Source organism: Podarcis pityusensis, assembly GCF_964106645.2.
Source record: "Podarcis pityusensis genome assembly, chromosome: 5".
Lineage (NCBI taxonomy): Eukaryota > Metazoa > Chordata > Lepidosauria > Squamata > Lacertidae > Podarcis > Podarcis pityusensis.
This window is the reverse complement of record NC_138032.1, coordinates 82,562,136-82,588,266: the sequence shown is the minus strand read 5'-3', so window position 1 is coordinate 82,588,266 and position 26,131 is coordinate 82,562,136. Positions and strand designations below refer to the sequence as shown.

Genomic DNA, 26,131 nt, shown 5'->3' with positions numbered 1-26,131 from the left:
AAAAATGTGTTCTACAAATAACTTCGCTGTCTCTTCCGCCGTGACTGCATGCGAGCAGGCTACAAAGTGGCACATCTTTGTTAGTAGGTCTACCACCACCATGATGGCTGTTTTCCCCTTGGACTTCGGCAGATCAGTCATAAAATCTATCGACACTGCCTCCCAAGGTCGTTCTGGGGTTGGTAAGGGTTCTAATAGCCCCGCCGGTGCCCGCCTCTCCCCTTTGGCTCGCTGGCATTGCTCACACCCTCTTACATACTCCCGTACATCTTCCCTCACCTTAGGCCACCAAAATTCCCTGGTGACCAACCACATGGTTTTGTGTTGTCCAAAATGCCCCGCCGTGGGGCTGTCGTGCAACTGCTTGAGTACCCTCCCCCTTAAGTCTCCTTCAGGGATATACAGTGCCCCTTTGTAATACAAAGCTCCATTTCTTTCCTCGAAACCCCCTGGTTCCTCTCCCTCACCCCTAAGACCTCTGAGCTTATTCTGGGCGTATTCATCATTCTCTGTTTCCTCTACCAGTTCTCTTTGTCCCACCAATGCCGCCCCACACACCCAGCGGTCCTCTGGAATGACATGTCTCTCTTCGGGTGCTCCCTCCTCCTCCAAATATTCAGGTTTGCGTGAGAGAGCGTCCGCCCTAATGTTCTCTGGGCCTGGCACGTAACAAATCTCAAAGTTAAATTTGGAGAACTCCTGGGCCCATCTCACTTGCCGTTGGTTGAGCACTCGTGCCGTCCTCCAATACTCTAGGTTCTTGTGGTCAGTGCACACTTGCACCTTATGTTGTGCGCCAATTAGCAGGTGCCTCCATCTCCGGAACGCCTCATGAATGGCTAGTAGTTCTCGGTCATACACCGTGTAGTTCCTCTCGGATTTGTTCAGCTTTCGCGAAAAAAAGGCACACGGTCTCCACTCTGACTCCTCCTTCCCTGGCTGCAGAAGCACCGCCCCAATCGCTCTGTCTGATGCGTCAGTTTCCACTCTCATCGGTTTTTGTAAATCCACATGCAGGAGTTGTTGTTCCGAGGCGAAGGCCCTTTTTAGTTCCTCAAATGCTCGCTCCGCCTCCTCAGTCCAAACGAACTTCTTCTTACTGCTGAGACAGTCCGTAATGGGCGCCGTCAGGTGGGCAAAGTTTCGGATGAACTTACGATAGAAGTTCCCAAATCCTAGGAACCTCTGCACATCCTTCCTTGTTTTGGGTGTTTTCCATTCCAGCACCGCCTGGACCTTGCCGGGATCCATGGCCAATCCCTTGTCTGACAGGCGATACCCCAGGAATTCCACCTCCTTGGTATGAAACTGACACTTCTCCAGTTTCACCCACAGCTGGTTGGCTTGCAGCCTGCTCAACACTTCTCTGACGTCTCTCACATGCTGCTCCTCATTCTCAGAATACACCAACACGTCGTCTAAGAAGGCCACACAATTCTTGTAAAGCAAAGGCCCCAGGACGTGGTTCATAAACGATTGAAAGCACGCGGAGCCTCCTTGTAGGCCGAAGGGCATAACTAAATATTCAAATGCCCCCAAAGGGGTGAACATGGTGGTTTTCCATTCATCCCCCTTCCTTATTCGTATCAGGTTGTACGCCCCCCTTAGGTCCAGTTTAGTAAAAATCTTTCCCTTCCTGACCCTTGTCAAAATGTCGTCAATCCTGGGCATAGGGAAAGCCACTGGTTCTGACACTGCATTTAAGGCCCTGAAGTCACACACAAGCCTCGGCTTGTTCGTGTTTTTTTTATCCACAAAAAACACTGGGCTGCCCCCCACCGCCCTGGACTCTCTGATGAACCCTCTCTTCAGGTTCTTGTCAATGAACTCTCTTAGCTCCTGCATCTCTCTGTCTGACATGGCGTACAGCTTGCCTACAGGGAGCTGTGCCCCAGGGAGTAAATTGATTTGACAGTCAAAGGGTCTATGCGGGGGTAATTGGTCAGCTTCCCTTTCGCTGAAGACGTCGCGGAGATCTGCGTATTGTCGTGGTACCTTCACGTTCTCCGTTACTTCAGTCCCTGCTAGGGTGGCTTGGGCCCCTGCCAAACCCTTTCCCTCTTTGCAGTGTTCTAAGCAATGTGCTGAACCAAAAGAAACCACTCTCTGATGCCAGCCCACCAGCGGATCATGTAACGCTAGCCAGCTCATCCCCAATATAATGGGAGCTCCTCCCAAGGTGGCCACATTAAACGCTATCAGTTCGGTGTGCCTTGCCACCTTCATTATCATTGGGACGGTCTGCAAGCTGACTTCTCCTCCCAACAGCTCCCTGCCATCGATCGTGGTCACCTGCAGGGGGTTGCTTAAAGGGATCGTCTGTATCTGGTGTTCAGCTGCAAACTCTTTGCTCATGAAATTGCAGGAGCTGCCTGAGTCCAACAGCGCCTTTATCTTTAGAGGGTGTCCGTTTGGCAGCTCTAGCGCCACTTCTATCACTAGGGCGGGTTTAGGAGGTTCTGGCGTGGGCACTTTCACTGCTCTTTGGCCTGACTGCTGTGCCCCGACGGTGGCAGCCAGGCGTTGGCTTTTACTTGCTTCGGTATTTCTTCCTCTCTTCCCTCCACAGCTCCTACCATCCCTTGCCATTCCTTCCTCTGGGGGCAGACTCTGGCAAAGTGACCTGGCTGTTGGCAGAGATAGCATTTCCGGGCGCCTTTTCCCTCCTTCTTTCCCCCCTCACTGGGCTTTGAAACTGCGCGCGCGCGCGCTGTTCCGATTTCCATCGGCTCTGCCGGCGGGAAAGTTGGCTCTGGAATGTCTGGAATGCGGAACTCCTTCCAACGTTCCCCCTTCCCTTCCCGCCTCTCCAATGCTCTCGCCTCCTGGCGCGCTCCTATGGTCAGCGCTGATTTGGTCAGCTGGTCCATAGACTCCGCCCTGGGCGCCCGGGAAAGTTCGTCTTTCACAGCCGAAGAAAGCCCTTCTTCAAAAAGCATTTGAATGGGTTCCGCCGATAGATCCCACCCCAATTTATGGATCAACATGGTGAATTCAGTCCAGTACTCACGGACAGATCGGCTCCCCTGTTTGCAAGCCATTAACTGTCTGCGGACCACTCCCTGTTCAATATCGCTGGAAAACATCAGATCCATGGCGCGAAAGAACTTCATCGTGTCCTTTAGGACGTCACTATTCGCTGCCATCAGGGGTCTAACCCAGTCTCTCGCCCCCTTTTCAAGATGCCCAATCACGAAAGCCACTCTTGATTCCTCGTCAGGGAATTCATCAAACTGCAGATTGAGGGCATATTGCATCTCTGTCCGAAAGCCATGATAGTCTTTGGGCTCCCCCCCAAACTTCTGCACCAATCCTGGTACCTTTCTGACGAGCTGGGTGTCTTTCCCCTTTTTGTCTGCATCCTGAGCCCTCCTCTCCTCAAGCCTCGCCGTCTGCAGCGCTAGCTGGACCTCCAACACCCGGTACCTTTCTTCCAGGCTTGGACCCGCTCCAGCTCCTGCTTCTCCGGTTCCGGCTGGGTTGCTCATGATGCCTTCTCCTGCACAAGCTGCTCACGAAGACTGTCGGAATGCTGTGATGGGACGATGAGCTGCTTGTGTGTAAAATCCTAGTCCCTCAGAGTTTGGTCAAGTTTGCAAACCTCTGTCTGTAACGGAGCCCCTTAAACATGGCTCCGTCAGTCGCTGGCAGATTCCGACAGTGGTTGCTTTCGGAATCGCTTCCAACATAAAAGCTCCTTAACGGAAACACGTCTTCTGGACTCTCTGCGTGACAGTTTCCGGCGAGGAGTGGGTGTCCCTACAGGAGGTCCTGAAACCTCCCCACTGTTTTCGCTGGAAGTGTCTCTGAGCCATCCCTCCAGCTCCCTTTCCCTCAGCCCAGCTCCTCTCCCCCTACTGGTTCCCTCTTCAGCTGCTGAGTCTCTCCCAACCTGTGTGAGCCCTTTCACTTCCCTTCCTTCCGATGGCAGTTCCCTGACAGTGGTATATCTACCTTTACTAGTTTTATGATTCAAGCTGGTGTACCCTGGTATATTAAAAAAGCCCCACTGAGCTAGTGCTATCAATGTCAAAACAGGATAAGACACTGTTATATTTGGTGTTTCTATCCCACCTTATTATAGGGTTGCTATGCTTCAAACAGTAAAAATCCGGACAGAAAAGTTGTTGAGCTTTCTTTGGCAAAGTTGTTGAGCTTTTTTACATTTTTGTGCTTTTTTAAAAAAATGCTTTTTTGAACATTTGAACATCATTTGAACATTTCAAAACTTGACTTCCTTCCCCCTCTTTCTGCGTTTCCTTAAATTAATTTTTTAATATTTCTGCATATCCAAATTAACTTAATTTGCTCATTTATTCATCTACTTTAAATATATACTCTTATAAACACAGGTTATTGCAGTAATCTTGCCAATGTTCTTATCTGTTTACAGTTTGTTTGTAAATATTCAGTAAACCATTTCCATTATTTTATATTAAAAAAAGTTTGTTATCTTGATTTCTTATTTTTCTGGTAAGTTTCGCCATTTCTGCATATTCCATAAGTTTTTTGTATCCATTCTTCCTTTGCTGGGACTTCTGCTTCTTTCCATTTTGGGGAGAGTAACGTCCTTGCCGCTGTAGTAGCATACATGAATAAGTTTCTATACAGGTTAGGGAGTTGTGCTTTCTGAGCAAAATTGCAAAAAAAAATAATTGCATTTTTGAGCTATTTTTTATGGAAAATCAGCAAAAATAGCATGGGCTACCATACATCCATATTTTCCTGGACATTTTTAACAATTTCCATCCAGACACTGCTGCCGACTGCAGTATTCCCTACATTAGTTCTTATTCACCAAATCAGACCTGGCTTTTTGCTTGGCCAGCAGCCAGACTTTGTATAGTACCGACATCTTGTTCTGCCTGACTGCTCTTCTGCCTGCTCCTTCTTCACATCCTTGCTCTGATACATGCTATGGTTATTTCTAGTTTGGACTACTGCAATGCACTCTACATGGGGCTACCTCTGAAGGTGACTCGGAAACTACAACTAATCCAGAATGCGGCAGCAAGACTGGTGACTGGGAGAGGCCACCAGGACCAAATAACACTGGTTCTGAATGACCTACACTTCTGGGGGACCACAGGTTCTCCAGCAGTGCACCAGAAAGTGAACATCCATGTCAATGTGTTGACATCTCCTTTTTTGTTTAGTGAGCTGGGGAGAGATGAACTTTGTCTCCGATTAAACTTTGAAGGGAACATACAAACCAGGCTTATATTAGAATGCTGGTATAAATGCCAGCCTGTTGTCTTTGTCCATGGAGACAGCATCTTAAAAAGGAGAGACATCACCTTGCCAACAAAGGTCCATATAGTTAAAGCTATGGTTTTCCCAGTAGTGATGTATGGAAGTGAGAGCTGGACCATAAAGAAGGCTGATCGCTGAAGAATTGATACTCTTGAATTATGGTCCTGGAGGAAACTCTTGAGAGTCCCATGGACTGCAAGGAGATCAAACCTATCCATTCTGAAGGAAATCAGCCCTGAGTACTCACTGGAAGGACAGATCCTGAAGCTGAGGCTCCAATACTTTGGCCACCTCATGAGAAGAGAAGACTCCCTGGAAAAGACCCTGATGTTGGGAAAGATGGAGGGCACAAGGAGAAGGGGACAACAGAGGACGAGATGGTTGGACAGTGTTCTTGAAGCTACCAACATGAGTTTGACCAAACTGCGGGAGGCAGTGGAAGACAGGAGTGCCTGGCGTGCTCTGGTCCATGGGGTCACGAAGAGTCGGACACGACTAAAGGACTAAACGACAACAGCAATAAATGCCGGCAAAAAGCCGGTTGCAAAAAGCTCTGTTCTACTTCCACGAGAAAACTAGCACAGCTCCCCACTTAATTGCTGTGTCCCTGATTCAGAGGGAAAGCTAGAAGTCATCTCGCAAGCAGAGGTGGATGATTCTGACACTGACCACAATGTTCATACCTAGAGGGAGAATATGCTTCAGTAGCGGAGAGGAGAACAACAGCAAAATTTATCTCTGTCACTCGCAATTAGAGAAGCTTGACTGAAAATCCTTGGACTGGGATGCTGCTTTATGTCCGGTCATCACACGTCATTTAACACATTATGTCCCAACTTTCCAACCTTAAAAGAAAATTCCAGGCACAATTCTGCTGGAGTTATGTAGGCTCAATGTTTTCAAGTGGAAAGTTCAGCAAATACATATATTTCGTGCAATGAAAACAATGGGACTGGAAATTGCTTCCCTTTAGCTAAATTGTGCCCAATTTTTAAATAAAAAAAGGTTAATCTTTAATATTGAGGACAATCAACATCCATGTTTCATGGACCAATGTGTTTTGCTGCAAAACCGAACTTATTCTGAATGGTTGAGCTCTATAATACAGTTGGGACCATCAAGCAAGAAGTGATGTAAAGTTACAGAACACACACCCTGAATTATAATCTAAGTAACAACACCCTGCGATAATGAATTCAGATGGTGAATGCCACCCTCCCCAAAACATCAAAATTTGCAACCCTTCTCCAAGCAGCCCATCAAGAACTGATCATGTGCAGTGGTCAAAAAGAACTATGAAACATTTAGTAAGAAGCTGTATAGACACCATGCATTTAAAGCATGGACCTCAAGAATCCTAGGAACGGTAGTTTGTGAAGTGTGCTGATAGCGCTGCAAGGAATAAATTACAGTTCCCAGGATTCTTTGGGCATCATATAACCAACATGCTTACTTCTATTTAATGCATGAAGGGGTTAAGACCATAGAGTAAGTTGTCCTGCCAGGCGTAGCTAAGTCACACACCCTCACCATGGGAGGAACGGTTTCCAAACTCTTTGTTCTCCCACTTTCCCACCATGTGAACCAACCAGTAAGGCTGTCTGTGTTGGTTGCTCCAAGCCCAGACCGCATGGTTTTAGCAAGCCATCTTGGTGTTTCTATGCAAATAATTTAGAAACTCTTACCATTTTTGAAACTAAGTTATACTGCCTGTCTTTTTGGCTACTGTATGGAAAAGCACACCAATCTGACCTTTGAAGAGTTCTTCTCTTTCCACGCTAAGCGAAGTGGAAAACTTTGGAAGAAACTTAGAAGGGAATATTTTAAAGCCCTATCAGTCTATATTCCCATGCTTTACTTTGCTGCATGTTTTGTAATTTTAAATCTCTGGTGGGTCTCTCTCAACAAAAAAGTACTTGCCCCAAACGTGAATCAAGTCATCCAGGGAATTCTGCTTTTATTCTTTAACTAAAACTATTAAAAACCAACAAAATGGCCCCACAAGGACTATTGCTCTCTAACTTCCAGAATTGATGGGAAGTCAAGGGGGCTAGTTGGTGGGGAGAGAACGGTGGAGTTGGCCTGCTAGAGCTTCTAATGCAGGAGTGGGGGACCTTTTTTCTATGAAGGATTACTTATTCATGGGAAACATCAATTTCACTGTACAGTGGTGCCCCGCAAGATGAATGCCTCACAAGACGGAAAACCCGCTAGATGAAAGGGTTTTCCGTTTTTCGATGCGCTTCGCAGGACGAATTTCCCTATGGGCTTGCTTCGCAAGACGAAAATGTCTTGCGAGTCTTGAGATTTTTTTTCGCTCCCCCCCCTTTTTCTAAGCCGCTAAGCCGCTAATAGCCTTTTAGCCGCTAAGCCTTTAATAGCCGCTAAACCGCTAATAGCGCTAATCCGCTAAGCCGCTAATAGGGTTGTTTTGCAAGACGAAAAAACTGCTAGACGAAGAGACTCGTGGAACGGATTAATTTCGTCTTGCGAGGCACCACTGTAGCTTATTTAACATTTAGTAAGGCCACTGGGTGCTGGGTCTGGCCTGCTCTGTTGATGCCGCATGTTAGCATGCAAACTACTTTTGACCTGTGCACCTAGTTTCTTCCCAGAGCAACCCTGTGAAGCAGAAAGAGCAGTGCTCCCCCCCCAAAAAAATGTTTAGGGGTACTCTCATTTTCCTACTCATATTGAAATATTGCCCCTCAATGAGGCCAAACTTAGATTCACAAAATGTTTAGGGGTATGCGTCCCCCTGCGTCCCCCCAGAAAAAAGCACTGAGTAAGAGCATTGGGACAGGTGGGAAATGGATGTTTGGAGCCAATGCAGACCCTAAACAATTTTTTCCAATACTTGCAGATGTGTAGATGCTGCTTCTCTTATGGATCCAGCTAATGCAAAGCGGGGAGGAAAACAGCATGTTTACATCCTACCCCATCACCACGACCTTCCTCTGTGTGGAGTGACACTGGCATTTGGTGGAAGTGAATTATCAGCAGCTCCCTTGTGATCTCCCCCAATCTAACAGGACAGGAGCGATGTGGGTCAGAGCCAGGTGGGAAAAACAATCACACCACTCCTATAAAGTAAAAATGTACCTGAAGGAGTGTCTCCACCCTGTTCATTCAGCCTGGACACTGAGGTCCAGCTCTGAGGGTCTTCTGGCAGTTCCCTCAATGTGAAAAGTGAGGTTACAGGGAACCAGGCAGAGGGCCTTCTCAGTAGTGGCACCTTCCCTGTGGAACACCCTCCCATCAGATGTCAAGGAAATAAACAACTATCTGACTTTTAGAAGACACCTGAAGGCAACCCTGTATTGGAAAAATTGTAAATGTCTAATGTTTTACAATTTTTTATGTGCTGTAAGCCACCCAGAGTGGCTGGGGAAACCCAGTCAGATGCATAGGGTATAAATAATACAATTATTATTAGATCTCAGCTCCATGCATTTTCTCTTGGGGGTGAAAAGGGTGCATCTCCCTACTTCTGCACACCCCATTTTTGCTTTTAAAAAGCTTCCTGTCCCTTCCCCCATCTGATTGCCTGCTATTGTATCTAATCCAGCTCTCAATCCTGCCATTTTTAAATGGTTTTAAGGTGCTCCTGACATCTTTATGTTCAGGTTTTAGTGAGTTCCCATCTGTATGATTCTTGGCTCGCATCGCAGGGTCAAGTCCCAGGCGCCTGCCGTATTTCATGGGCTTTGCAGGTGCTGCCATGCTGGTGGAAACTAGAAACGCCAGCCTTCCCTGGGAAAACCTTTCGAAACAAACCTCGAATGTTTTCATTCTTTCCCACCTGCCAAGATGTTTCCGTTCGGGTTGCAGCCAGAAAAACCATTACAGATGAAGATTAGATTAAAAGAAATAGATTTAGAGGCTAACAGGATGCCTTCCTTGGAGAGATCTCGATATTATGCTGTATATATAAAGATTTATGCCTAGTATTTATGTGTGTGTGTGTTTTGCCCATATGGATAGTAAACACTGAAACAGGATGCAGTTTGCGGGGAAGGGGAGCCAAAAGGGTATCAGTGAGGGTGGAGAACATCTGGTTTGAGGTGTGTGCGTGTCGAGGGGAATGGGAAGGAGCGGGCACAGAGCTCGAGGGCGCAACCACTTCATTTCTCGCATAGACTCCCTTCAAGTGCGTCAAATGTCTGCATGTAAAGGCTGTCTCTGCAGACACCGAGAACCGTCTGTGCCATTGTTAGATTTCCAGGCTTGTCTACAGATCCGTGAATGAAATGAAGCTGTACTTGTACGGTTCCCATTAGAGATGATGAATAGTTCTCTTTCTTTTCGTTTGAGTGGGTGTTGTGGGGAAGCTTGACTGGTTATTATGGACTGTTTCCATGCATGCGCTGAGCCACCCCAGCTAAGGAAGGTACACATTTGATAGCAAAGTCTTTATTGACAAAAGAAGCACTTGCAGCAACTCCTACGTTACTTTGCATGCCCCCCCACAAGTGTTCCTATTTTCCAGAGAAGTCCCTGATGTAGAGAAACTGTCCCAGTTTCTGATTTGATCCCGGAATGTCCCACTATTTCTTAGGATGTCCCTATTTTCATTAAGAGGGACGCGGGTGGCGCTGTGGGTTAAACCACAGAGCCTAGGACTTGCCAATCAGAAAGCTGGCAGTTTGAATCCCTGCGACGGGGTGAGCTCCCATTGCTCGGTCCCTGCTCCTGCCAACCTAGCAGTTCGAAAGCACGTCAAAGTGCAAGTAGATAAATAGGTACCGCTCCGGCGGGAAGGTAAATGGCATTTCCGTGTGCTGCTCTGGTTTGCCAGAAGCGGCTTAGTCATGCTGGCCACATGACCTGGAAGCTGTACGCCGGCTCCCTCAGCCAATAAAGTGAGATGAGCGCCACAACCCCAGAGTTGGCCACGACTGAATCTAATGATCAGGGGTCCCTTTACCTTTACCTTATTTTCATTGGAGAAATGCTTTGTGCTGGTCCAGGGGGGAGGTTACTGTGGGGCGAGGTCCAGGACCTGAGTTGAGGGTCGGCAGACAGTCCTCCACGGGTGAAGCAGGGTCCATAGCGAGGAGCCGGGCAAGGACAGGAACTCTGAGGGAACCGGACTGGGTGCTGGCCGAAACAGCTCTTCAACGACATTGCTCCCGCAACCTGGGACCGGGCTGACTGGCCTTTATCTTCTCTGAGGCCAGGGGCGGTCCCGGCCCCCAGGAGACCCGCCTCTCCTGGCCTTAAGGCGAGCACTCCTCCTGGGAGAAACCAGTTCCCTCCACCTCTCTGCCCTAAGCCTCTGCAGTTCAGGAGAGGCTGAAGGGTTACTGGACCCAGGGGGAGACTCACCTGTAGGCACTGAGTCCTCAACCACCTCCGGAGCCAGAGTGGATTCACCTGGTGCCTGCTCCTGAGGATCCGGCACAGGTGCAGGCACTTCAGAATCAAGGCCCTGCCCCAGTTCAGCCGGCCCTGGAGGCGGGGACTCCTGTGCAGGCTGGTATTCCCCCGGTTCAGCCTCTGAATTGGATTCCCAGGCCATCACATGCTTGAGGGTATGGAGTTACCTGACCCCCAAGCCATCTGAAGGCAATCCTGTACAGGGAAGGTGTGTGTACACACACACACACACACACACACACAGTGGTACCTCGGGTTAAGTACTTAATTCGTTCCGAAGGTCTGTTCTTAACCTGAAACTGTTCTTAACCTGAAGCACCACTTTAGCTAATGGGGCCTCCTGCTGCTGCCGCATCGCCGGAGCACAATTTCTGTTCTTATCCTGAAGCAAAGTTCTTAACCTGAGGTACTATTTCTGGGTTAGCGGAGTCTGTAACCTGAAGCGTATGTAACCCACATTTTTATATATGTTGAAGCTGCCCAGAGTGGCTGAGGCAAGCCAGTACGATGTGTGGGGTATGAATAGTAAAATTATCATTATGGAATGGGATGGCCCTATTTCCATGGAAATATTGGAGGGTATGCACTTTTAGGCACTAGGCAGCTGTCCCTTAGTCCTCCACCCTGTGGAGTACATGCAGCAACAGGGAGACCTCCCCTCTCTGCCAGCTTATGTACCTTATATACCTTCCCCCACAAGCTGAGACTTCCCCTACACAAAAGTCGACACTGCTCTTCACGTTTCAAGCCCCTCCTGGTTCTAGGGAAAAGTGGGGAAGCTACGGACCCATTCCTCACCTGAGCCATCCCTTCTTCCTCTGCCACATCCTGCGTGCCTCCCTCTGCCTCGGACTGCCCCAACTCTCCCTCCCTCCCCCACCTTTGCAGGCAGTGCCAAACCCCATCAATTACTGGTCCCCTATCCTGGGTCACTCCCCAGTCTCCTGCCTCCACTGCACACTCTCAGGAGCCCTGTCATCAACTTGTGGGCAAGAGTGGGTACCAGTTTCTCTTCTCTGCCCCTTCCCTATCATGCCACTCAGCTATGGTGGCTAAATAGTGAGAATCACCCACCTCAAGTCTATGTAATATATCCTAGCCTAACCTACCTCAATGCATTGTTCTGAGGATAAATTGGGGAAAGGGAGCACACATCATGTATACCACTTTCTTGGGGGGGGGGGGGGGAGATAGGATTAGGGATGAATGGACCAGTTTATTTCAAGCCTGTGTCAGTTTTGCATGAATTCATTCATAAATCAATTCTACCATGTTTCTGTATTAACCAGGTAATATGTTAACTTGAAAAACCTACATGAAAATTCACATTTAACTTCCTATTTAATCGCAATGTATGCATTTCTTAATGTATTTTATCCTAATATACACACTTCTAATGCATTTTGGCATTAATATATATATATATTTAAGCTGAATACAGTTTTGTAAAATTCAAAGAAACGCAATATCTGAATGATAGTTATGTCCCAGACCAAGAGGTATAAATTTGAGCAGTTTGCTTATCCTCTAACCCTAGCTGGAATGTAAATGTAATAAAATAAAGACATGTGAGATACTGTCCCTGTTTGCCCCCAGTACTATATATTCTTGCTCCGGAGAGATTATCGTTGAACTTAAAAGTACATACTTCTGAGTAAACATGCATAGGATTATGCTGCAAGGGACAGAAAGGAAGATTACAACATTAATTGTGTAAAGAGATTAATGTGGGTGTGTATATCAAGAAAAAGGAAAGAGAATGAAATGTGTACACAAATGTCTGTGTGTGCAAAGAGAAAAAGGAATTAAGGGATAAGTGAGGAAGCTGGTATAGAGGGGAATGACTGCATAAAGGGGAAGGGGAATCTGAATTTGAATGCGCCAAGCACCAAACACATTCATTTTTGCACAGGCTCATTTGTTGATTTCTGCAACCCTTTACTGGCCGAAGGAATGAACTTTAATGCCCGATCTTCAGCGCACATGCATGTGAAATAATGGCAGCATCATGGGGCAGTGTTTTGTATCTGCTTCATCCTTTCCTTGCTCAACACCATTCTCGCTCACTGTTTGATGGTCAGTTCTGCTTCCTACAAGTCAACTTAGCCATTTTCTCTCAAGAGCGCTATTGGACAGAAAGTGGGTGCTGTTTGGCAAGTAAAAGTGACCTGGGGTTGGAGGGGAAGGGGAGAGACATGGAGAAGGAAATAATAAAGGGAACGGTTTACTGATTTCCATTCGCTGTGTGTTGTACAGAGAGCTGGAAGGAAGGAAGGAAACACAGGGAGGGAGTGACTAGGAATAGGTTGGAAAGCACAGCCTGGGGCAATTAGAGGCAAGTTCCCTCATTGCCATAGCCCTTCTTACAGTCCTTTGCCACATTTCAGGAGTATTACTAGCTGTGAAGGCCACTTCTCTTGTAGTAAAGCAGCAGGTTTTGCTGGTGAGAGTGGCCGGTAGCACCACCAATTCTAAGGGTCACCATCATAGCTGTCAACTTACAGATTTGAAAATAAGGGACCAGCAGCCTCAAAAATAAGTGATCGGCAGCCAAAATAAGGGATCAGTTTGCATTAACTAGCCACACACACACAGCCTCCCCCCCCCTCGCCACGAGATCATCACCCGCCATTTTAGTTAACCAGCTCCTTTCCTTTCCCCCATAACAGGCAATCGAAGGAGCCTCCAAAACAAATCCAAAAGCCCCCCCCCCCCGAGATCGCCTTTCCTTTCCCTCCACCATGTGCCCCTGCTCCAGACAAACCTTTTCCCCAGCAAGGGTGAGTGGGCCGTCAATGACGTATCCATCCGATTCCGAGCACAGGTATGTTTAACTTCTGAGCCCCTCCGAGCCAAAGGCAGAAAGCCCAGCCAGCAGCCAAACGAAGCCTCAAGCGGTGGTTCCCACAGCGCAGCAACCCGGCAAAGGGGATGCAGCAAGGAAAACCACCGTCACCTCTACGCTGGGAAGCGCTGAGCAAAAGCGAGTCCCCAGGCAACGCAGCCGGGCACAAGGTATGCAAGCTCCACCCCCCCAGTCGTCCTTAGACTCCTTATTGGGTGAGCAACACAGCCAAGCAACACAGTTGGAGCCTCCCTCCTCCCTGGCCGGCAGGGAGGGAGGGAGAGGAGCTGCTTCCTTTGAAACCTGGGAAATTTACGGGACATCATCAACCCAGGACAGCAGTGGGAAACGGCTCTGGGATAAGGGAGTTTCCCGCCAAATAAGGGACGGTTGACAGCTATGATCACCATCCACTCTATTTATTCATTTGGACCTTTATCCCGTGCAACTTTTTATTCTAGAGACACCATACACATGTGCACACACAACAGAGAGAGGACAGCGGGGGTGAAGGGCCAGCCCACCTATGAGGCAAGGTGAGGTAACTGCCTCAGGCAGCGTGATTCACTGGGGCAGCAGATTCCAAGGTCAAGCTTCCTTCACCGCCTTGTTCCCGATTCATTCATGTTCATTTATTATATTTCTATGCCGCTTTTCACTCACATGAGTGACATGTAGCTCTTCCCTCACCCCTTCTTCCCTGGTCCACCTCAGGTGCTAAAATGTCTTGGGCCAGCCCGGCTATGTTCTTTCTAAAAACGTAAGAGCATCAAGAAGAGTCATGCTGGATCCAGCTAGTAGCCCATCTAGTCCAGCTTCCTGTTCGCACAGTGGTCAACCAGATGTGTGTGGGGAGCCCATGAGCAGGACCTAGGCCCAAGAATGCTCCCCCCTTCTCTGGTTTCCAGAAACTGGCATTCAGATGCATACAGTCTCCAACAGTGGAGGTAGAACATAGCAATCAGGCTGAGTAGCCACTGGCTATGCAAAGAACACCTTGAAATAATTATAAATCTCCACTAAAGGTAAGAGTGAATTTCATCCAGGGGGAAAAAAAGCAATAATTACCGGTATTTCTCTTTTCAAAGCATTATAACAGAGAGGACCTTGGAAGGTATCGCTGAAACAAAAAAAAAAAAGATGCAAAAAAAAATCCCCTCTGCCAATTTTCACAGCATTCATCCTGTGGACTTCATTTTTTAATTGTTTTCCTGTGTTTGTTTATTAGTTTTGGAATTAAACTCTGCCATGGCGACATCTCAACTCAGTTGCTCCCTCTGCCTATGGGGCTCATGGAAATTTTGGCAGAAGTCTGTTAACATCTGTTCCTTTTATTTGGCTGTAAAGAAAGAAAGTTGGAGGAGGGGAGACAGACTGCTGTTGAGGGACTCACTGGAGAACAATTTCACTTTGTCATGCCGCAATTATTTGTTATGAGTTTTGAATACTTTCCTGATTGAATAAGGTTTTATTTGTGTTTCTATATTTAATAGAGAGAGAAAGAGAGAGAAGAGAAGAGAAGAGAAAGATAGAGGAATTACTCTGGGAGTCAGTTCTGTAAGATGATAGGAGGGAAAGATCAGCTGAATGGCTTAATTGCAATTCTTTACAGTGCCAAGTCCAACCTTACCCATTAGGGATGCTCTGCGCACCACATGCCATTATTCTGCACCGTCTCCTGAGCATGATCCAGTGTTGCCACTGCCCCTTCCTCCTTACTTTTAAAAAGAGCACTCTGAAGCACCAACTCGTCTCAGAGCATTCACTGCCCCCTTTCTCATTACTTACCCAGCATGCTACAGATATCGCCTCTGGTAGACCGGCACTTTCAATCTTCTTGGCTACTGTCAGGTCCAGGGGATGAAGAAAAACAAGTTGTTGCTGCTGCTAGGCAACTGCAGAGCCCACAGCATCCAGCAACTTCCCATTGTTGATGATTGGAGGATGAGTCCTGAGGTTGCCTAGCAACAGCAATATGCTTCCCCCTGCTCAGGCAGGGCAAGGTGGCCATTGTGCAGAGAAAGAGCAGCAATCTCTTTGTAGGATCAATCGAGTCAAGAAATGCCAGTTGCTCTAGTTTCTATTATATGTATCTATTGTGGCCTTAGTCATGGTGCCTTAGTTCAGAAATTGGGGGGGGGGGATCATAAAGTTTGAGGTCGAAGTTTGCTTCTCAACTAATTATGAGCAAAGACCAAGCCCCAAGGAAGTTCAAGAAGAAGAAGAAGAAGAGTTTGGATTTGATATCCTACCTTTCACTCCCTTTAAGGAGTCTCAAAGCGGCTCACATTCTCCTTTCCCTTCCTCCCCCACAACAAACACTCTGTGAGGTGAGTGGGGCTGAGAGACTTCAAAGAAGTGTGACTGGCCCAAGGTCACCCAGCAGCTGCATGTGGAGGAGCGGAGACGCGAACCCGGTTCCCCAGATTACGAGACGCTCTTAACCACTACACCACACTGGCTCTCAAGCGTAACTTATAATCAACTGGTGGATACCACAACCCCCTTCCATTTCCGCTTGGCAATGGCAGCAGTCTAGACACCGAGGATTCTGGGAGATGTTGTTTTCTGGGTACCTGATGGCCATATTGAGGATTCATGTCCCTTGTGTCTCCGTATTTCCTTACACCCTGGGGCATTGCTGTTGTAGCAACATTCCAAACATCAGGGAAGGAGGGAAGAATGGAAGTCTCTCTGATACTGCTATTCCTGCCACTGCTAGGTAAGTTTTGGGAAAGGGAAGGGAGCAACAACAGGGCAGGGGACCACAGCCAGCTAGAAGGGGCATTTGGAAACCACTTGGTTGGATACTTGCATTGACAACGAAACTCACAAAAATGATGGAGCATGAGATAATAAAACGACAGTCTCATCATTGTAAGTGCAACAGTATCCACATTTTAGAACTGGGCTTGGGGGCTTGTTTTCGAATTTTGGTGGGGAATAATTCATTTTAACAAAGTCAAGATGGAAGAACTTTGGCCATTGCCAGTACATGATGAACACCAGATTCTGGGGTGAGGAAGCTCAGATTTAGGGGTCAAATGCAGCCCTCTGAAACTCTCTTTCCTCTGGACTCTCCTCAGCCACACCCCTGTCAGCAGCAGGTTAGCAAGAACTCACATGGCATCAGTGAAGTTAACTCTTTATTCGAAGAAACAAGACAGCTCAGGCGGCCAGTCCTAGTGAGCACAGCAACTCTTCCTGGTAGAACTTAGAACAGCAATAGCGCACATCTGAGAGGTGCCGGGAATGAGTTCTTATGAGCTCCAGCTGAAAAAAATCCCCTATGGATAGCAGTAAAAACAACGTCATATAAGCAGCCTTTGGGCCATTCTCTGTGTTCCCATTGGACCAAGTTCAGTGCCCTGGCTTGTACTTCTTCCTGGTTGGATGACATTGTGTATGGTTGTGACATTATACAGCCAATTGGATTTGACTGTTTGACACCACTGAGAGGCCAAGGAAGAGTGATTTAGCTAGGGTTGCCATATTTCAAACAGTGAAAATCCAGACAACTTTTTGGCCAAAGTTATTGACCTGGGCTGCTATACATCCAGTTTTCCCCAGACGTTTAACAGATTTCTACCCGGACACTGCTGTCAACCTGGACATATGGCAACCCTAAATTTAGCAATGATGATGATGACGATGGTGATAACGTTTTAGCCAGGAATGCAAAAAAGAATCCTCAAAAGGGGAAAAACTGTTCAGCATAAACAAAAATGTTTGCAAAAACAAATAAATCCTATTAGTAACTTTGACCCAACTCTAATTAGGACCAGCCAATGTGGCATGTAAATTTTCAAGTCATGCAGAACTTGTCCTCAGACTAGATTGTTGCTAGAATTTGAATTTCAAGTGAGTAAAAGCCAAACAAAAACAGCTCTCAGAAGTGGGAAGCTGCAGAAACAGGAGTTAAAATGAAAGAGGCTTATATTCCTTCTACCACATTTTTCCATTTTGAAACACACACACACCTATAGAAGTACACTAACCTGGAAATTCTCTCAGGGCCTGATGAAAAGTTGAATTCCTGAACACCGGCAGAGTGATCATTTGTTCATAAATGCCAACAATGGCAATGCTGGTGTGTTCTGAAACAAAAGAGTTGAGGTCTACTGTAACAATGCAATACATACCCCTTCCTAAAGGACATGTCCTCCCTGTCATCTTCCTCATACACAAAACAAGAATTTTCTTCAACAGGACCTTTCACTTTACAACAAGAAACTGTCCCAGCAAAATAAGAAATACCCTGCATTCTCAGCCACTATTACTGTTGTTGATTATTGTCGTTCTCATTTCTGTCTCTCCCTTTGTGGTGAATATTCTCATGTCATTTCACCCAGTCAAATCAGGACCGTAATGCCTCAAGGACCGTCACTTCCCATATGAACCTACCCAGTTCCTGAGATCATCTTCTGAGGCCCTCCTTCGTGTGTCTCCTCCTCGAGAGGTCCGGAGGGTGGCAACACAAGAACAGGGCCTTCTCTGCAGTGGCTCCTTGTCTGTGGAATGCTCTCCCCAGGGAAGTTCGCCTGGTGCCTTCATTATACATCTTTAGGGGCCAAGCAAAAATGTTCCTTTTTATCCAGGCCTTTGGTTGATCTTATTGACAACCAACACCCTTTTAGAATTTTTTTTTGGGGGGGCGGGTTATTGGGTTACTGCTTTTGGTTTGATTTTATATGTCGTGGTCTTATTGTGAACCGCCCTGAGACCTCCGGGTATAGGGCAGTGTATAAGTCAAATAATAAATCAATAAATCAATATTAAAATAACAACAAGTGGACTGAAAATCTTTTATTGGTACAAACCGGCAGCCATAATTAAAAAATCACAACAAGAATTTAAATGGTTGTGAGAAACTACGAGCATCGAACATTTTTGTGTGCTTTCAAGCGACACACAGCGGCTGATGTGTGGGTCTTTTTGGACCTGAAAGAGAGTAGGCTGAGGGTGTAATTGGGGGTATAATGGGGCATAACAGGTGGGGGTCCATATGCACACTGTTACGACGCGCACGGGGGCCAGGAACACAACCCCCGTGCAGATCAGGGGGTTGTCTGTATTTTAAAAACTTGGAAAGTAAGAAGGATCCTCACCCAGCACCGTAAAACAAAATACAAACAGAGTTGGTGCCAGGAGAGTCTCCATGGAGAGAGAAGCCCATGACACCCCTGACCATTAGGTCCAGTCATGACCGACTCTGGGGTTGCGGCGCTCATCTCGCTTTATTGGCCGAGGGAGCCAGCATACAGCTTCCGGGTCATGTGGCCAGCATGACTAAGCTGCTTCTGGAGAACCAGAACGGTGCATGGAAACGCCGTTTACCTTCCTGCCAGAGTGGTACCTATTTATCTGCTCGCACTGGTGTGCTTTCAAACTGCTAGGTTGGCAGGAGCAGGGACTGAGCAACGGGAGCTCACCCCGTCACGGGGATTCGAACCGCCGACCTTCTGATCTACAAGTCCTGGGCTCTGTGGTTTAACCCACAGCGCCACCCGCGTCCCCACAGCCCATGACACAGTTTCCCCCAAAGTCCAGGAAAACACACATTGCAAAGCCCTAGGGCAAACTTTTGTTAGAGAAAAGTTGCTCTGGGAGTGGTGGAAGGGAAGGGCTTAACCCTTTCCCTGCACATTGCTTTTCTACTGCAGCAAAGGAAGGAGGCAAAAATGAATTTTGTTTGCATTTCATTGCGAAATGCAAACATTGCGCTTTTCAAAACAGTATGTGATCTGAAACCCAGCCATCCTTTAAAATTTGCACCGCTCCTAATTTTGTGATGCAGTTCTCCAACCAAACAGAAAGTACAAAAAATGTTTGTATTTGGGGGAAATATGCATGAAGTCGCATTAAAATAGCATACAAAATGCATTATATCAGGGAAAATGGCCTGCATAAATTAGTCAAAACTGCATACAAAATGTATTTTATTAGGAGACATTTGTACTAAAATGTTGGTGGATTTTCACGAGAACAGGGGGGGAAATGCAGGTTGCTGTGTAAATGTGGAAAACCGAATTTAAGATTGGAAAAATCAGAAACCGAGAGAACTGAGCTGGCACATTCATCCGTCTCTATCTGCAGCTCCCCTCCTTGGTTTTCTCCCTACAAGTTTCCAGAAGGACTTTTCTGTTTCTGAGGATAGACATATGTCTAGAGCAACTGGTGATGAAAGGGTTAAGCACACGCCTGCACACACACACACACACACACACACACACCCTGCTGCTTCTCTGCTTGAAACTGCTCCCTAGTGAGTGGCACCTGAACTGATTAAGAAAATATCTGAGCGCCAGGTGAGCTGCCCAGCAGGAGGGCTTGCAAATTTATTCTGGGTTCTGTTTGAGAAAGGCAACGTGGATTCCTCTTGTCTCCCTTTTCATGGTGAGCTCCACGAAGCTATCCCTGGGAGGGGAACCAATATGCTGCTTCCATCATTGGGCTACGGGGCTGCCAGTCCAAACTCTGAGAAGCTCCTATACCTTTAAGAGCTGCTATTAAGTGCTATTTTCCCCATCACAGATATGCCCTGAGACACTGCTGCAACCATATAGCTTGCCATTTTGGTTCCTAGCCCCCATCTGAGGTGATGGGAGGTGCCGTATTTGATTTGTGATATCTCCTTCATACATACAGGTCCCCCATGATGTGTGTACAGTGGTACCTCGGGTTACAAACGCTTCAGGTTACATATGCTTCAGGTTACAGACTCCGCTAACCCAGAAATAGTGCTTCAGGTTAAGAACTTTGCTTCAGGATGAGAACAGTAATCGTGCTCCAGCGGCGCAGCAGCAGCGGAAGGCCCCATTAGCTAAAGTGGTGCTTCAGGTTAAGAACAGTTTCAGGTTAAGAACGGACCTCCGGAACGAATTAAATACTTAACCTGAGGTACCACTGTATATGTGGGAACCTGTACTATGTTGATGTAGATCATGGGATGGGTGGGTGCCTCTTTTTACCCAGTGTGGTGTAGTGGTTAAGAGTGGTAGACTCGTAATCTGGGGAACCGGGTTCGCATCTCCGCTCCTCCACATGTAGCTGCTGGGTGACCTTGGGCCAGTCACACTTCTTTGAAGTCTCTCAGCCTCACTCACCTCACAGAGTGTTTGTTGTGGGGGAGGAAGGAAAAGGAGAATGTTAGCCGCTTTGAGACTCCTTCGGGTAGTGATAAAGCAGGATATAAAATCCAAACTCTTCTTCTACCCACTAGGATTTATCTTCCAGGAGAGAGGAAGTGTGGGGAGAGGCAGAGGGAATGGAAGGGGTTTCCTCCAATATTCAAGCCATGTTTCTTGTTGACGAAGGATGCAATGCCATTCTGGTGACTCAGCCGCTGGAATGCAAATCACTTTGCAGTCTGCTTAAGCTACAAAAACATGCCTGTCAAGAGATGGAGACAAGCTTTAATTGCTACTTCTGTCTGCTTATTTCTCCATAAAGATAGGTGTCAGGATTCAGTGTTGTCTGCACCTCAAACCAGAGATCTGCTCAGAAAGGAAAGCAGATCTCTACACTGGCAGTGACCCTGAAAGGTTGATGGAACCACATATCCCTGCCCCACACCAGGAGCTCGCCACCCCAGTTTTCAGAGGTGGATTTAGGGGAGGAGACTCTTGAGATTCCCATGGACTGCAAGAAGATCAAACCTATCCATTCTGAAGGAAATCAGCCCTGAGTGCTCACTGGAAGGACAGATCGTGAAGCTGAGGCTCCAATACTTTGGCCACTTCATGAGAAGAGAAGACTCCCTGGAAAAGACCCTGATGTTGGGAAAGATGGAGGGCACAAGGAGAAGAGGATGGTAGAGGATGAGATGGTTGGACAGTGTTCTCGAAGCTACGAACATGAGTTTGACCAAACTGCGGGAGGCAGTGGAAGACAGGAGTGCCTGGCGTGCTCTGGTCCATGGGGTCACGAAGAGTCGGACATGACTAAACGACTAAAGAACAATCAGCCTGCACTAGGCGCCAATCCCAGAAGGTGCCACAGGGGGCGCCACAACAAGGACTTAGAACAGAAGGCAAGAGGTAGGGGGGGCACCAAATTTTGGCATCGCCCAAGGCACCGCTGAAATTTGAAAGCCCAAAGTCTGTGACCTTCACTTCCAGCATCTTCCCTAGGTCCACAGGAACAGAGGAAAGGGCAAACCTGGCACCAGAGCCACCTCTGCAGTGCCTGGCTAGCTGTGCATGGAGCTACTCAAGAGGAGAGAGAAGCATATAGGGTAACATTTATTATGTACTGAGTTGAATAGGATCCAAAAGGCAGCAGTCTGATTGGTCCTAGAACAATAGGGTCCAGAATGCAGCAGTCTGATTGGTCCTAGAACAATAGGATTCAGAATGCAGCAGTATGATTGGTCCTAGAACAATAGGGTCCAGAATGCAGCAGTCTGATTGGTCCTAGAACAATAGGGTCCAGAATGCAGCAGTCTGATTGGTCCTAGAATAATGCAGCAGTATGACTGGTCCGCAGGAGCCACCCAATCCAGCTCCAGGTGGAAGTGAATCCGCAACCTGATTGGCCTACAGAAGAATCCCAGAATTAGCCAATCATGTGCGGCCCATTGTGTAAATAATGTATATAAAGCAGATACTTTGGGGGAACTTTCATTCCTCACTACTATGAGCTGAATAAAGAGCATGAAAGCCACACTCGACTCCGAGTATATTCCAACATTTAATCCGCACAACAGCCCTGGGAGGTAGGTTAGGCTGAGAGAATGTAACTGGTCCAAGGTCAGCCAGTGAGCTTCGTGGCCAAGTGGGGATCCGAGCCCAGATCTCCCAGGGCCTAGTCTGAGACTCTAAGCACTACGCCACACTGGTTCTCGATACTCAGAATGCAAATCCCACCAGGCTCTGTTCTGGAGTAGTAACAAAAATTAGTGCTGTTTCCAAACCTGCACTTCTCAAATGCCCCTCCCCCCGCACGCTGCTGCCATCAGAAGAGGGTTCCAATTTTCTGCCTCCTCCTCAGAGCACTTTAGAGTATATTTATTTATTTATTTATTTCAGTGGGCACAGGATTCTGAGCTTATTTTATAGCTGAGAAGTAGCAGAGGGTGGTGTGGGGGTTTTATTTTCCGCTAAACATTTATCCAGCATTCTGCAGCCTCCTCATTCTGCAGCCTGCCCTCCCTGATCTGAAAAGCCCCATGGGAAGAGTTACCTCATGGTGTCGTACCCTGGACTCAAATGGTGGGTTCCTGGGAAGGCTGCTGAGGGCAGACCGCTGGTGAGATGATTTGCAGAACAAAATGAAGGATCTGTGCAAACACCCCTCAGCCATCTCAGAGGTAAGGTAAGCGCAGCAAAACCACTGCACGCACCTTTATGAATTTCACCAACATTTTCTCCCCACTTGGATAATTTTCTAAGCTTTCCTTCTCGGTGGATGGAAAGCGGGGAAGGGGTGTGGTGGGAGAGAATGCTGGAGACATTTTCTGCGCAGTGCTGCCACAAATACAAACACACTTCTTCCTGCTTAATGAATAGTCACCCTCCCTTTCTATTCAATTAAAACAATGAAGAACCCGGTCTTCTGCAAAGATAGCAGCCTAGTGACGTATCTGGAAATATCTGCCTTCCAATTCTCCTGCGGGTCATCAGAAAGGTTTATTTGAGCAGTTAGAGGCCCCATGTGACTTATAGATGAATAACATATCTTCCTTTTCCATTAATAAAATAAAAGAAGGGAGGCTGATCACTTTGTGGATAAAAACACATCACTTTTGGGTTGATCCAGATGGTGGCAGAGACATGGGGAGCTCCCCATTTATTGAGAATCCATCCTCATTTGTTTGCCGGTGGATCAGGTGATGATGGCTATTTAATGAGCATTCATTCTCATTCACATGCAGGGAAGTTAGATGACATTGTGTCCAAGCAAGTGTTATTATCCCACACTTTCCACTGTGTTTCACTATCACTTTCCTTACAGCCATTGCTTATTTTTTGTTGTGCAAGACCTCCCAATCAACAAGGAATGTGAATTCTTTATTTTTCAGGGGTGGCAGGAGGTATAAGCTGAATTTGCCAGCATGTTGTTGAAAGTAGTGATGGTCTGGAGACACTGCTGTTCCTTGTCTTTCTCGCCCTCTTTTTTTAATAATGTTTAGCATAAACCAGCTTGTGACACCCGCACCATAAATTCAAGTCATGTCAGGCTTTGGGGAATTGGCTTCCTTCCTCCGTGGCAGTAGTTAAGAAGACCAAAGAAAGGAACGTCTTACCAGTTAGAAACGTTAATAATCAGAGTGAGAGAACAAAGAACACATCTCCTAGAAATGGTGATGCTCCCAATTAAGAATCACACCCCCTTCCGTCCCCATTAATCTACTTCACTGCTACGTCTTGTAATCTGATTTTATACCATCTGCACTTTCTGTTCTGAGACTTTCTGAGCTCTTCTTGACCTTGGGCTGAGAGGAGAAATGCTGTCCAGAGACTGTGAATCTGTAAACCCTCTTTCTTCCAGTGTTCCTTCACCTAGCTGTTCCCCATCCAGTATTTCCCAGCTTCTGCCTTCTGAACTATGCCCCTCTGCAAACCACTGTTCTAAATTGATGCTCTCCTCCTGCTCCTGGGAAGATTCAGGATCCGAATCAGGAGCAGAGGGAGGCTCACACCATTCCTCTTCAGTGCATCCTTCCTCAGCACAGTCCCTGACAGGGCACCGCAGCATTATACCATTCTCCAGGCATGGAGAATGCTGGGAAATGTAGTTTGTTAAGGGTGCAGGGGCTTGTAGCTCCACAAAGTCAGCACACTTAGCAAACTACAGTTCCCAGCATTCTCCGTGACTGTTTAAGAGGTATAATAGTGCTTTGAATGTATGGTGTGAATGTGACTGTGAGGTCACAATGCTGTGCTTTTCTGTCTTGCCTCTGGCATCAGTGGGTGTGGGGAAACACACAGGTTGGTGGTGTTATCTGGTAGCAGCTGGTTGTCTTTATAATATCTGGTATTACCCTTAGAAGCATGGGATCATGGGGATGGGAGGAAAATGAAGGCCAATTAGCCCAGCTAAAGATTACTTTCATCATCATAATGTTAATCATTCAGTGGGTGGGGGCAGGCGGAGAACAAAGAGGCGTTATCCCAAGGGAAAGATCCACTGTGGTGTAGCAGATGGCATGCAGGATTTGGGTGATGTGTGTTCAGATCTCTCTAGGTTTGAAGTGCACCGGGTAGCCAGGACCAAGTTGTTATCTCATCTCAATCAACTTTGAAATGGGAATTTATTATGGGATCCCCATGCACGCAAGTTTTTTTTTGTAGTCTCCACATAATGTCATCATCAAAATGTCAGCCCCTGTATATTGTTTTTCCTTGTTTACCTTCTCTGGAAAGAATTTGAGTACTTCCTCCTTGCCCCTCTCCCAGCTCTCTCCATCCCACATACATGGTCCTCTGCTATAGCACCATTGCTTCAGAGCAGCAAGCTGCACGGTTGATGGGGATAACTGGGGGTGGGAGGAGAGAGAGCTTGGAGCCAGGTTGTTCTCCAGTTTAATATCTGAGGTGTAGAGGAACTTTGGGGGCTGCAGTGTTTGCCTCGCATTTGAAGCAAACGCCGTTAACTGACAAAATCCGTATTTCTGAGCAGAGGAATGTAAAACTCAGTGAAACACTGCCTCTGTAAATTCTGTGTCCAGGGCGGCTGTCTACCAGTTCCATTTGGTACTCCGTTTGAGACCACTGTGCCGCCAGAGTGGTACATGTGCTGGTTATCTCCCGCTTTGATTACTGCAATGTGCTCTGTATGGGGTGAACTTTGAAGGTGACTCAGAAACGACAATCGACAATGTGGCAGCTAGACTGGTGACCGGGAGCAGCCGCCAGGACCATATAGCACCGGTCCTAAAGAATTGACACTGGCTCTCAGTACATTTCCAAGCACAATTCAGAGTGTTGGTACTGACATCTAAAGCCCTGAACGGCCTCAGTCTTGTATAACTGAAGGAGTGTCTCCACCCCCATCGTTCATCCCAGACACTGAGGTCCAGCTCCAATGGCCTTCTGGCCACTCCCTTAGTGCAAAAAGTGAAGCTACAGGGAAAGAGGGCCTTCCCGGTAGTGGCACCCACCTTGTAGAACACCCTCCCATCAGATGTCAAGGAGATAAATAGAAGACATCTGAAGGCAGCCCTGTATAGAGACGTTTTAAATGTTTGATGTTCTGTTGTGCTTTTATATTTGTTGGAAGCCACCCTGAGTGGCTGGGGCAACCCAGTCAGATGGGTTACAAATAATAAAAATAATAATACAATAATTATTATTCTGTATTTGGTAACTTTAGTCACTTTTTTAGACTGTTGGGTTATTCTGTTAAAATATCCTTCCCTTCTCAACAGCCCTTATTTGATATCATCATACAGCCACATCCCATTGTGTTGATCCAACTGATTTTATCAACTGGCAGCCAGTTGATGTCATTGCATCAGGTGCAGTGAGATGACATCACTGGAGTATCATCATTGGGTGCCTCCTTGCTTTCTCCTCAGGCATCGTCGACTTGCCACTAGAAGCCTAAAACTTTGCCAATATAATTGTTTTCCACATTACTCCTAGCTAAATTGACATTAAAATGTATTTCCTTCCTTAGTGTATTAAATCCAAACGGATGGCTTTCCTGCTT

General features: G+C 47.0%; 1 protein-coding gene and 1 long non-coding RNA gene across 6 annotated transcripts in view; one reads left to right on the top strand and one right to left on the bottom strand.

Annotated features, from left to right (window-relative positions):
* The window catches only part of LOC308478240 (uncharacterized protein), a 60,466-nt gene extending 45,097 nt beyond the window's left edge, over nucleotides 1–15,369 (bottom strand). For 4 of the 5 annotated variants that reach the window (XM_081007684.1, XM_081007685.1, XM_081007686.1 and 1 more), the window contains exon 1: nucleotides 15,266–15,369. In XM_081007684.1, the coding sequence (XP_080863810.1) occupies nucleotides 15,266–15,272 (7 nt within the window). In that variant the 5' untranslated portion in view covers nucleotides 15,273–15,369. Of the gene's footprint in view, nucleotides 1–12,196; nucleotides 12,801–14,140; nucleotides 14,230–15,265 lie in introns of those variants that run through there. The other variant, XR_013986913.1, reaches the window with a different exon arrangement.
* A 578-nt stretch (nucleotides 15,370–15,947) lies between these two features.
* Nucleotides 15,948–16,796, top strand: LOC308477473. The gene is made up of 2 exons (XR_013986579.1): nucleotides 15,948–16,199; nucleotides 16,564–16,796. It is a non-coding gene; the product is annotated as an uncharacterized lncRNA (long non-coding RNA).
* Nucleotides 16,797–26,131: the final 9,335 nt, after the last annotated feature.